This window comes from Magallana gigas, chromosome 4 (genome assembly GCF_963853765.1).
Source record: "Magallana gigas chromosome 4, xbMagGiga1.1, whole genome shotgun sequence".
Taxonomy (NCBI): Eukaryota; Metazoa; Mollusca; class Bivalvia; order Ostreida; family Ostreidae; genus Magallana; species Magallana gigas.
The window spans coordinates 13,882,114-13,895,815 of NC_088856.1; the positions used below are offsets into that span (position 1 = coordinate 13,882,114).

General features: G+C 34.5%; 2 protein-coding genes across 2 annotated transcripts; one reads left to right on the forward strand and one right to left on the reverse strand.

Moving 5' to 3' along the window:
- Positions 1-568: 568 nt before the first annotated feature.
- LOC105336947 (uncharacterized) lies at positions 569-2,056 on the forward strand. Its single transcript, XM_011441459.4, has 2 exons — positions 569-768; positions 1,317-2,056. The coding sequence occupies exons 1-2, from the start codon at positions 657-659 to the stop codon at positions 1,565-1,567; spliced, it is 363 nt and encodes a 120-aa protein (XP_011439761.2). The 5' UTR covers positions 569-656; the 3' UTR covers positions 1,568-2,056.
- Positions 2,057-2,065: 9 nt separating this feature from the next.
- Positions 2,066-11,948, reverse strand: LOC105336946 (coatomer subunit gamma-2). Its single transcript, XM_034450357.2, has 24 exons — positions 11,817-11,948; positions 10,785-10,834; positions 10,535-10,615; positions 10,263-10,334; positions 10,040-10,119; positions 9,837-9,912; positions 9,429-9,521; positions 9,120-9,206; positions 8,746-8,862; positions 8,462-8,502; positions 7,996-8,197; positions 7,459-7,569; positions 7,077-7,177; positions 6,673-6,745; positions 6,477-6,555; positions 6,199-6,363; positions 5,910-5,985; positions 5,390-5,493; positions 4,841-4,966; positions 4,536-4,610; positions 4,037-4,179; positions 3,602-3,770; positions 2,882-3,118; positions 2,066-2,491 (listed from the first exon to the last, which is right to left on the reverse strand). The coding sequence occupies exons 1-24, from the start codon at positions 11,854-11,856 to the stop codon at positions 2,259-2,261; spliced, it is 2,631 nt and encodes an 876-aa protein (XP_034306248.1). The 5' UTR covers positions 11,857-11,948; the 3' UTR covers positions 2,066-2,258.
- Positions 11,949-13,702: the final 1,754 nt, after the last annotated feature.

Here is a 13,702-nt window from a genome sequence, read left to right on the forward strand (position 1 = left end):
TTTAAATTTCTCAATTAACTCGTTGTAAGTCGTACAGTGGCACACAGGCACTGTTCTCATCCATGTATCTCACACCATGGTACGGGTTTCTTTATGTAGGTTATACCTAAAAAAAATTCGGTTTCATGATGTTGAGAGTGTATTAAAATGAGTAATACATGTATCGTGCTTTTTTTTTTTTGATTGCTTGAGAGTCCTAATTACATCTAACGTCATATTAATTTGCAATGATACAATGTCATGACTTTAACCTAATATACATAATAAAATTGGACATACAAATTTCATAACTACTTTCTATTTTTAATTATAAACTTGCGTCTTCTAGGAAGAATAATTACGTCATTTAAATACTACGCATTTTCAAACAAACAAACATTCATGAAAAGATTTTTCGAGACAATGCTTTAACTTGTCACATGTTAAAATTAAATTATGTGAATCAGTTTTTCAAATATTAATGGCCTTACAGGTATATTTAGTTTTACTTATAGTCTATCTTTTAATAAATCAGAAAGGTAATATCAAAATTGTTCTCTCTCTTTAAGGTCCTGCAGAAGAAAAATCTTTGCCTGCGTTATCCCAATATCACTGTTCAGCATCCACACAACTGCGCCAAGTATTTCGTCTGCAACCCCAAAGCCCCACAAGGCAGTATGGCTCGCATAGAGGAATGTGATTTTCCGTACTTATTCAGTCCGGAGTCCGGTCGATGCAAGCATTACAGCGTTGTCAGCTGTGGGCAGCGATTCGAACCAAAGACTCACTGTAAGTTATCCACTGAAGAGTGTGGGATGAGGTGGTTATGGAGTGGTGGGGGGGGGGGGGGGGGTTAAGATTAAGATACTGGTATTCCTTGCAAACCATCTCAAAGAACATTATTCTTTTAAAATGTTCTTGATAATGGAAAATCATAACTTCATGATTATTTATGTTGTGAACAATTTTATTCATTGCTGTGGTAACATCAACGATAGATGATTTGACGATTTTTTTGCATTTGAAAAAATCGCAGAAAAAAGTGACAAATATACCGAGTATATACAGATACTAACAGATAAATGTTGTTATCTTTTTTTCCAATACAAACTGGCATATTATTAATATCTATATGTATCTAACATTTGCTTAGAAAATTAAAAAGAAATTTCGAAAGTCTACATTTAATGTTAAGTAATTTTAAGAGCAATGATGAACCATCCATACAAATTTCAAAATTGAAAAGAAAATCTTTTTAAAAAAATAGTGTACCTTTTAAAACATTGGTTTATTTTTTGTATTATCCACACGGTAACCGTTTTATTTTAATTTTTCAGGTGAATATGACAAGTACCTCTGTCAACACGCCCATTGTCCGCCATGTTTTCTGCGGCATCCAAGTTGCCATGGACTTCCCGAGGGTTTGAACCCCTGGCCCGGGAAGGAGGGCACCCCGTTTTTCCTGGTCTGTCGGGACGGTCGCGTGCGATATAGCGGACAGTGTCCGGACACGCCCACCTCCCATCAGATGTTTGACCCATATAAAAACGTGTGTGTAGAGAAGTATCACCACGACAACAGTGACTGAGAGGGGCGATATCCTAGTCCTAGTGTATTTATTAATTTATGTCTAGTGTCACAGTGTATGTATCATTGCATTGTTGATTTTACTATTTCCCCTGTTTATATACCGGGTAATATGTGACCATTACATGAAATCCTTTTTTTTCACCAATATTAAAATGTTTGCAACTTCAAGATGTATGTACCTTGATTTTATGCTTTTACTAAAAGAAATGCCAACAACCCATGTTAAATAACTACGGTAACCTAAATTCTTCCTTGTGTTTCATTAGATTTGTTGCTTTGTAGATAAACTTCTTTAAGTTTGGACTTGTGTTGCTATTGATTTTGAATGAATAATGGTGCCATATCTGTTGTCCATTTTTTTCACAGAGCTTCAATTCTGATGCATATATATATGATCCATTATATAATTACGTACATGTGCATATGTTCGTGACTTTATCAAAAAGAAACTGCATTGCCAACGTTCAGAGAAAATATTAAAAAGCATAACAAGAACTTGTCAAGCTTACATATTTATTATGACATATCAATTACATTTACTCCCAACACAAAACACCAACTTCAGAGATAAGTCCATCTTTAAATTTTAAATTTAAATGTTCCGTTAAAAATAGATCAACTTAACACATAATTGCATGAAAACACATCTGAATGTCCAAAATGATTAGAATAAATAATATGATCACAAGTTAACCAATGGCGGTGGCTAAGACTTCAGAGGCGTCAGGGTCAGAAGATCTGACGGTCAGCTGCATGGTGACCCCGTTATCAGACAGGGCTAACTTGGCCCTCACCAGGGCGTCATGACCCCCCCTGTAGACCCCTGCCAGGTACAGGGTGTGGGAACTCTTGCCCTCAGCAATCTTGTCTGATCTTTCGCATGGCTGCATTCCCATGAACTGGATGATTTGTTTAACTGCATCTGTAGCAATTTAAACAAGAAATCTTGTATGAGTATGATTGAAACTTAGGATATAGCATGTATGAGTATACCGGTAATTATTTAAACTTGGAATTCCAGATTTATCTAAAATTTATCAAAATTTTCAGAACATTATTGAGACATGATGACTATTTTAAATCTTCTGACAAACAGATAGGTATAATACTATAATCAATGTGCATTTTCTTATTTATTTGGAAATATTGGTATGTTATAATCATCATGTGATAGGTTTTCTCATACAAAATTGATTTTCAGTCATGAGTTTACAGTCAAAGTGAAAAACAGTGGTAAAGGATTATCCCTTATATGGTTCCAATCTGCCATCAAAATTTTCAATCTGTAATACATATAATCCCCATTGCTTACCCTCGAGTGTCTTCATTGTGGAGAGAGCGTAGGTATCCTCCAGCTCATTCTCTGGTCCCACCTCCTCCCAGGAGGCGCTGAAGTTGGGTTTCATGACTCGCTGTACGTGGTCAGCAACGGTGACCTCTACATCCTCAAGGACGTACTCATCCTCGTAACCCTCGTCGTCCGGCTCGCCTGTGTTGGGGTCACAGTCCTTTACTATAAACTTCAAGGTACAACTAAATGTCCCTGTCACTGTAAAAGAAAAATGATTCTATTACCATAGGAAAGAAGTAATACACTGTGAAACCTTATTATTAGGAACTTGAATTCAATTTAATGTGCCCAAGGATTCAAGATTTTTTTTATGTAATTCATTAAGAAACAGTGATTTTGACTTTCATCTCACTTAGACATAACCATGATATTTAGGATAAGGGTGTTCAAGATACCAAAGTACAACTGTAGATCATAAATTTATGCAATAATTGGTTACTAAAAGCTCAGAAATTTTTTTTAGATAATTTTTTTTTCTGAAATAATCTGTATTTAGGCAGTGCGCTACAATATAAATTGACAAAACATGTTATATTTTTCAGTAGCCAGACAAACTGCATAGAACAATAATCATTTGCTATTTACATTTGCATAAAATACAGCTATATTTCATAGATAGTAAAATACCCATTATTTCACTTGTGTTTTGTTTTTTTCTGTACGAAGCACAGTCTTCCTTACCTAGCTGTGCGTCCTCTGGCAGCCTGACCAGGGTGTAGGTAGTCCCCGGTTTGTTGTACGGCAGGGAGGGACAGGGAATGGTTTTGAGGACGTCGAATCCCTCTGCCGGGTCCATCTGTACCGTCACCCGCTCCAGGACTTGGTCGTTCAGGGTGTTTGTACAATCAAACTACAATCCAGAGGGTTTGCAATGAAATTCTATTTAATGATCACAACAAGTCTAAATATGTATCCCAAAATCATTTTCATAACAGAAGATATTTATATTAATTCACAAATAAAAGGTGCGGAAGATAAGCTGCATTTTGTTTTTAAGGCAACTGGTAACGGACAGCACATTTTGTAATTCTAAAAATCATACATAACAGTACATCAACAAACACCTTTAGTTTTCATAATTCATAGTAAATCCTCTGAATTTGAACTTCACAATACCTGGAACACCATATATCGCCCGAATGTGTGTTTGACGCACTGCACGACATACTCTGTCTCTGACTCAGTCAGTTCAACAGGCAGGCTAGACGACTTGAACAGGTTACCCAGATTGGCAAACTCAGGAATGGCCCGCAGTTGTTCTATAAAAAAATAAGATATCCATTACAAATGATTCTTATGTTTCAATAAAATACATGGGGTGTAACTTATAATAATACTTCTTACTATTTGAAAAAATAAGCAAATTTAATGAACTACTGTATACTGGGAAATATTCGCCCCAATTTTATTTTCACCCCATTCGCCCTTGTTGTCAGAGGGCGAATTTAAGACTGGACAAATTTCAATGTTTCAAATTATTGCTCTTTAAACATATTGTGTCTGGGCGAATTCAAGATGGGGCGAAACTGTTTGCAACTGTAGAAGGGCGAAAATAACACGGGCGAAAATAACCCTGTATACAGTATTAGCGTTTCAAGCGGAATAAAACACTCACCAGCATAAACATCCTGTCTAGAGGCTGCCACTTTATCTGTGGACTTAGGAGCAGCTGTGTCACCAGGCTCTCGCACTACAAAGTAAAAATGAGATTCCTTGTAATACATATGCATGCAATGTACAGGTACCTGTATAATTATTCGGTGAATATAAATATTGATAATATTGTTTAATAATGCCGATCTCTAACAGAAATTAAATCCACCAAATGTAGCAATGAAAATATAACAAGTCAAGATTGCATCATCCATAAAACTAATTTAAAAATAAGTTAATCTGCTGTGTAAAGGTGTGCAGCCTTACCTGCTTTTTGCTCAGTCATTGGTTGAGTCTCCAGTGGCACAGACTTCATGTCAAATGGTTGTTCTGTGGGCTCCAGTGTGTAGTGGTGTAGCGCTCTCTCTAGTCCCACCACAGACACCTGTAGACCTACAACAGTACCAGTCCAACATTATATAACTTACCTAACAAATAACAGTGTGACGGTAAAGTCCTTTAATAAGGACAATCAACTTTAAACAATCAACTTAAGGTACATTGCATCACTGACAAGAGAGCTAATTCCCACTAGGATAAGTAACTACATGCATTATTCCACTGAGTGTTAATTAAAACGCAATATCTTTTTAATTTGACCAACAAGGTTTGATGACATTGTTTGGATTGTGATTCTTAAGAACACCAATATAGTTTAAGCAACACCAAATATAGGAATGTAAGGAAGTTTAATGAATCTACATTTTTGTGAATATTAATTTTGAGGATAACCCATTCTACTCAAAAGGCAGACAACAACAAATGAGAATCACAAAATCCATATGCAGGTATGTACAAACAGTACAAATCACTTACCATTGAGGATGTAGGCAGAGTTGATAGCCTTCTGTTTTTGTTGGAGAACATGAACATAGAATGTGGCTCGGTCTCTCACTTCATCATCTGTGTCTAATAAACATCTACAACACAGAGCTTTCACAATGAACTATCACTCTATTAAATAGCTACTGTGCAAGGTCACAATCAATTAAACAAACCGGTGATAAGATGTTTCATACACAATATTTTTTGAAAATTTAAAAAAAAGAAAAGATTTTGACTGCATGATAAACTTGGGATTTCTTGGAACAAATACTGTATCATACAATATTCATATACCCCTAAATTCGAAATCAATAAAATTTTAGGTGCAAAGAAAAATAACTCAATTTTCTGTTCCATCTTTAAATGAAGAATACAGTTATTTCCCTTTTCAATATGACGACAAAATTGATCAATGAATGAATAAGTGGTGCCAGAAAAACTAATTTATAACTGCAGTATATTGATGAGTTTTGAAGGTTAAGTGTTATATATGCGAGTAATTATTATTTACCTTTCCAAAAGAACAATACAGCTGGGCAGCAGTTCTTCACAGTGGGCTCCAAACTTGGCCAGAGCAGACACAGCAGCTAGAGAACAACCAAAACCAATTCTATTTTATTTCTATAAACAAATAAATACTTTCTTCAAAAATCAATATAAAAAAATCAGGATTTTCTTTAAGCCATATTTTCTGCTGAATAAATAGCTAGTCTATCAATATTGCTTAATTTTGATATATTCAACATGACCCATGTAAAATTAATGTACAAATTTTAACCAACTGAAAAATCCTGATTTACCTGCTCGGACAGGGGCGTGCTCCAGTATGACTCGGTTGTAGATGAAGCGGATGTATTTAGATGGGGTGGGGGTTCTGGGTCCCTCCCTTCCTAGCAGATGTAAAATTCTTGTGGCCAGGACAGTGTGTTCACAATCCTCAATGAACTCGCAAAGGTGGGCCAATCCTGAAAAAGGTTTAACATACAGGCATTATAAAGACTATAATTTTCCTCATCTAAACCATGGTTTAGGTAATTGCATTTGAAGATTCCAGTGTTTAATAAAGATTTCTGTGTACCTGCTTCTTTGGCATCTGCATTCTCCTCTATGATTATGATGATGCTATCACAGATGGCTCTTTTGTACTCAAATCCTCCCTAAAACAGTAAGATGCATAGTATTTACCATTTCCTACCATCTACCAATGATGATATGTTGGGCCATGAAAAAACATTTTATATTATCAATATTACAAAATGTTCACAGTTATGTACCTCATCTCTCAGCATAGAAGACAAAAAGTTCATCAACACATTGTGCTTCCTTGGGAACTTCAGACAGAGTGATCTGAAAAATTGAGATACAGGCTAACTTAATTGAATATCCTTAAACATTTTTTTTTCCATTCAAATAATATTTAAAGAAATATTCAAAGAGAGCTTCAGCTATAACAAATGTATTCTAAAAATTAAATTGAAAATTGGTTTTTATTAACAAATTAATAATATCATGTGTCTAATGTAAAACCTAGCTACCAGGTTCATCCTTTTCACCGTGCTATGAAATTACTTGATGCACAAAATTTGATCTGATGTACATGTGTCTGGGTTATATTTTATAAGTTAATTTTGCCTATTTTATCTTCATATTGGGCTCCGAGTTGCTCTGTGTAACTTACTGTATGGCCTGTACAACCACTATCTTGAACTCGTCAGAAATCTCATTCATAAAACTGGAGATCTGCTTCATCAATCTGTCTACACTACTCTCATTTCCAGTCTGAAAACAATAACAATTTTGAGAAATGTATCAGTATGATGCACTGTGTTTTAACACAGACCTTGTAATTCTAAGAAAAACTGCTGAAGTTTTAAACAAGGGAAGAAGAGTAAAATTGCTAAAACTAGCAAAACTAAAAGTCTTTTTTTCTGAGAGTTAATTCAAACAGTTCTTATTTCAAGCAAGTAGAATTTTGATATGAATCTCATTCAGTGCTTGTTTATCACAAATATATTTCCTTTAACCAACATCGCCCGAGTGATGAAGGAGGAGCAATGTACCTTGAGAAGAGTGGTGATGGCCAGGGTAGCGATACTCCTGTTGGAGTCTGTGATCAGGTTCTCCAGCTCCATGTTACAGGCCGTCACTGCCGCTGGGTGCTTCATGGCAACCTACCAAATACAGTCCTTATATTTGTGTTTTCCTTTGATATAGATGGGCATGGTAACAATTTAAGCTGTAAATTTGTAATTTTTGTTCTTCCCGTTAAATGCTTACAATCCTTCACTTTATAGTTATTCTAACACTTCACACCAAAATTTGAATATGAAATATTGAGTTTCAAGCAAAAATCAGATACATGGCACAAGCATTGGTTACATATCAAAGAATTGTAAGTTATGTATCTCTCTTAAATCTTGACAACTGACATTCAGATATAAGGTAGTTCAAACAGTTAAACATTAATATGGACAAATAAAGTTTCAAAAATTTTCAGCCAAAACTGTGACCATGCTCTCTCTTTAGTGCTCAACTTTTCAGATGTACAATTTTTATCCATTTTTCTAAGAGCTTTGAAGAAATCCTGTATCTCTTACCTTGTTCAGGGTCCTGATGGCAGCAAACCTGAGAGTAGGTTTTGGGGAGCTACAGAACAGCTGAAGCACAGGGATAGCAGAGGCCAGCTCCTTGGCGGAGGTGTTCTTCAGATTGACGATGGCGTGAGCCGCCTCATATATCACAATCTCACTCTTATGTCGGAGGCAGTTCTCAATGAAGTCAAACATTGGGCTGTCCGTTCTGTGAAATAAGTTGAAAAAAAATTTACTTTTTTTTATTTTACCACGATTTTCTTTACAAATTCAAAAACATTTTCTGAATCACTACTTCTATCAAAATCATTTCTTGGTCAGTATAAATGTATCTACCTTCTGTGGACTTCTGCATGTATTTTAATATTTAGTATAACATTACAAACATAATCAATTAATTTCTTGCAATACAGGTGCATGAATGTCATATGATACACAACTTCATATTTATGTACACATATAAACATCTTACCCAGCTCCTTCTTCTTCCATTAACTTGCTGGCAATACGAATCTGCAGAAGCATGTCAATAACAAGGATGTATTAAACATATATAATGGACATTCATCAATGAATCATAATTACAAAGCTGTTTAACCATACATATTTCAAGTACTCCCATTATAATCATTAATTAATTTCAACCAGAATCCAATAAAGATATTTTTAATCATTAAATGGAATACTTAAAATAGAATATTTCATGGGGAGGGAAAAGTTTAGCTGTTTTAACAATCATTTCTAGAGGATACATACCAGCAAGCAGTAGGCAAATGGAGACTTGAGGGAGTGTTTACTGAACTTGCTGACCAGTTTGGTGACGGCCAGACGGTCGTACTTTCTGATGTGATAGAGCAGGCCCAGGGCATGGTACTGAAATAAACACAGCTTCACTATTACAAACTATATCTAGGATTTTTGTCCTTCACATTACGGATTTGTATGTACAATAGACATGTTAGATACTAATGCAAATTGTAGCATAAAAATAATTTATCAGAGAAGCATTCTGCCTTCTTTACTATCCTGCATAATTAGATTTAAAATGACAAATTAGCAATGATCATTACTTACACAATTAAAGAGTACATGTATGGCCATGACAGTTTTCATTTGAGAAGACACGTTACCTGAACCATCACATTGTCGCTGGACACTGCCTCCTGGGCCTCATTCACCCACCGCTTGACCACTTCAGAACTCCCTTTACTCAAATGCTACAGAAACAATTGAACATAAGTTACTTTAAATTTGCAACTTTCTAACAATTAAATCTAGGTTCTAACAGTTAGAGATACCTATGCAAAGAACAAATGTTACAGCATTTAGAGAATGGAAAGATTTACTTCATTTTAAAAGTATTTCCTTATTCATATCATATACTTAAGAAGGTCATTTATTGTTAGCAAAATGAATGAATGCATTTCTTGTAGCATTACCAGAGATGAGACCAGTGCAGCACTGGATACAGCGTGGTTCTTGTCCACAATGGCCTGCTTCATGTAACGCTCAATGCTCTGTAACATGGTATTCTGCAAAAAAAAAAAATTGAATAAAATATATAACCAAAAAATTTTACAAGTCAGCTTTGAATCAAATTACTTACATATGCAAGTTCTACAGAAATACATTGCAAAAACAATACAGTGGTTCAGAAACATTCATGGCATGCCAATTATTACAGAATTTATTGCAGAGTCGTTCCACAAAATGTTCATCAAACTAAAATATGTGACAACATTATTCTATAGACAAGACCACTGGCCACAAATTTACACAATGATCCCCATGAGTATTAATGAATTCACAATACATAGAAATCCTACTGCTGGTACTTGTGTACTTACATCAGTGATTGAACAGAGAGCCCGGATAGCTGGTCCCCTAAACTGGTCATCCTTTCCTGTCATATCTTTCATCAAACTATAATTGAAGATATAAGACAATCAAATAGCAATATTTTAAGCACCCTTCATCCATTTGGAAAATTTACCTCTGTACTCAAAATAAATGCAGGGTGTTTTTTTTCTACACCAATTTTGTAACTTACCTGCTGGTCACAATGATCACATCTTGGGCAATTTTGGACATCTCTTTTATACCCAAGTACATCAATCTTCGCAAAATAGGCTGAAAAAAAAAGTAATTAAATTAAACTTGAAGTGCCTTAATATTTCATCACTTTTACTGATTAATCAAAAGGCATATTCAAAGTATGGTAAAACAACAACAATTTACAAAAATTACAAGCAAATTGTAAATGCATTGCTCACATCTTTGGCTTGGAACAACTTTGTCATGGCAAAGAAAGTCTCTGTTGCCTCTGTAGATCCAATCTGCTCTCCCTACAAGATTACAATAAAAAATAGACTTGATGCTTAAATGGATGTAGACTACAAAATGTCTCTAAAGCTCAGAATTAAAATGTATCTTTATTAAAACCAATTTTTCGAAAAAATAATATGATGTTGTTGTAAAAAAACACATACAAATTGGATAAGTTTGCAAATACTGCTTAATGGATCAAATGAATAGTAATCCTCACCTGATTTATAAGGTAGAGAACCTTGGTCAGAATATGACTGCATTTCCTGGCATTGATCGGTGTCTCATTAAATGTTCTAGCCTGAAAAAAATTATGTGTGTTAGTTTATAATTTAAATACAGTGAATTGTTATTGGAATTAAAACATTTTGATCTTTCCATGCCTATTAAATAGAAGTAAATATAGCTAAATATACAGAGTAGAATTTTCATTTGTTTCCTATACTTGGATGTGGGATGATCAAACTTACCTCTTGAAGAACTGAGGTCTTTTCCAAATTGTGGAAAGGATTTCCCCCACCTGTTATAAGCATAAATAAAGTAAAATAAAAAAAACCATTCATTGAAAATGTTATCATTATATCTAAGCATATGGTTGATCCAAGATAATACATGCTAATACATCAGGGATTTTTTTAGGGTCTCTCAGGGGCCGAAATTCGGTCCTATCCCTGATGCTAAAATGTGCATGTTTTCCCCAAAATTATGCCTAAAAATTCCCAATATAAAAAGAGTAACTTATTGAAAATTTCTGAAATAAAAAAAGGGTTTTTTTCTGCAAAAGACAGAAAACTAATGCTGGTTAAAGCCAGCTTCATACTATAAATAAACTTTTATCAATGGTTCTTGTGTAGGCCAAAAAGTCTTTTGATCATAGGAAATTAACACAGCAGCAACTGGCCTGTGGCCAGTTCTTGTCAAGTACCATTTCTTGCCATTGCATAGTTATGTCATTTTATCAACAAATTTAGTTTTTACAAAAAATGATTTAACAATGCAATGGTGAGAAATAGTCCTTGGCGAGAACTATAGTCGAACGCCAGTGTAGGCTCAAACTCAAGACCATTTTGTTAAAAAAAGCATTCAACAAATGGGATAGAGGGTCAACCAACTACTGTAGCAAGTGCTAGAACTAGAAGGAGCGTGGAAGTACTGATCCTTTAATACACAATCTCAGAGAAACAGATGGTCTTGGTACAATATTACATGTACAACAATTTACAACTGTTATAATGGAGATGTGTTGTCCAAATTTTCAAGTACAGAAAGAAAACAATGGAAACACTACTGGAAAAATACCCTTAAAGTGTAAAAATGTATATATCATCAACTTCCATATCATAAGAAAGCCTTTACATTTCTTGCATGTTTATCATAACATAAACTTTATGAAAACAATACACTGTTTCGTCTTCAATTTTCTATCGATAACTTTTAGTTGGAGTCATTTTGGTTGCATTCATATCACAGCACACAATCAAGTAAAACAGAAAAATCGTTACCCTCTTCTTCCTCCTTCTTGTCTCGTCTCATAATATGCATTTCTGTAAATATGTCAGGTAATTTACTGATGATGTGGAACCGGCGACATTAACAGGAAATTAAATACAGCGCATGCGCGAAGATTTTTAGCAAAATTGCACCACCGCAATAACAGCAAAACGAAAATTGCGTACAAAGTGCGCAACTTATACTCGCATGTTTACCTCATCCACACTCGTTCAAAATATTGCAGCATAGTATTTGTATTTTACAATATGGTTTTCACAGAGAGAGAGAGAGAGAGAGAGAGAGAGAGAGAGAGAGAGAGAGAGAGAGAGAGAGAGAGAGTCATCAATCTATCGAGTACGGTTTCTGTTGGAATTCGAGTTTGTAACAGAAGTTAATCCCTCTTTCTCTGCTTTATATTTCAACTGTTACGGGATGGTTACGTGTATTATAGCACATCTACTGTTCTTGTCCGGTCTTTCCTCACAATGCTTTGTGCAAAGTTGAATGCTAAATAGGACTATTGTTTTCTTTTATAAATGACACTGTGCCGGATGATTGTGCCAGTGCCAAAGTATCATTTTTGCACCCACAGAAGATGCAGATATATTATTTTAAAAATCTATATGTACCAAACGACGGAACATTGCCTATAGAGAATATGTATAGTAACCACTTTAGTTTAATTTGTTTTTATAGTGTTTCTCACCTGATAGGTAAGATATTTACATTTGAAAATTGATATCCCATAGGGAAAAAATAATTCCTATTGGAGAAAAAAAATTGTCGAAAGCTTAAGTGCTTTAGGATTTTGTAAAAATTCTACAGAAATATTATAATTACCCTTTGGAAAATATACAATATCCTACAGTGATTTTCATTCAGACAGGTTGTTTTTTGTAATGAAATTTGGATGCCCGATCGGATTTAAAAATCCCAAAGGAATTCTGTTCAAATGCTATCGGAATCTAAATCTCTATAAAAAGTTCTTTTATTCCGGTAGGAAATTCCAAATATCCTATAGGAAAATTCTTTCCCTTTGGGAAAATAATTGTCTCGTATTTACTTTGATGTATAAGGGTAAATATGATACTTGACAGGTGAGATTCATGAATATCAAAAGTATAATAAGGTCTATCATGAGGCATAATTGAATTTTTCGATACGTGCCCTTCAGACGGGTTGGGAAATGCCACCTTGGCAATGGCATACTTATCTGGCTTTTATATACATGTATGTGAAATATATATGATTATTTATTTTATAGAATATAAGATGTATTAAAAGCAGAAGGGAAGAATATGCAACTTACTCAGTTGCTTGTAAAATTTTTGTATGAGATGCTGATGTTTCAAGATATATGTGACTATGTGTAACACACTTAATTCCAATATACACGCTATTTGTAGCAAAGCAGGTATCATTTATTTGTAAGTCAACTCATATACCTTTAATCTGTAAAACAAATTAATGAAAAAGTGAAAGCAAAGATAAAAAGGAAAATACATACGAGATGACACCCACACAATTTCATCAAAATCAATATAAATCAATATAAATATGAAATTTAAAGTACTAGTATCACATATTAATTTGACCTTATATTTTATTAGGTAAAATTACCATTGATCAGTGAATTCACCTTGTCTACTTAAGTGCTGATACAGCCAATCATGGCCCCGTTTACGCGGGACAGGGCAGGGCTGTTGAGGTAATTATACAAATTCCTAAACTACAGATGTACCTATAACTTTGAATCATCCTCCATAGGCCAGGCAAACATAGATATACGTTGATTTGATCTACTTTTTATCAATGGATACAACTCTATACATATATGTACTTAGTAGTTAAATTTTCATGAACTTACAGATCTGTAATAACTTATCAATAAACATAC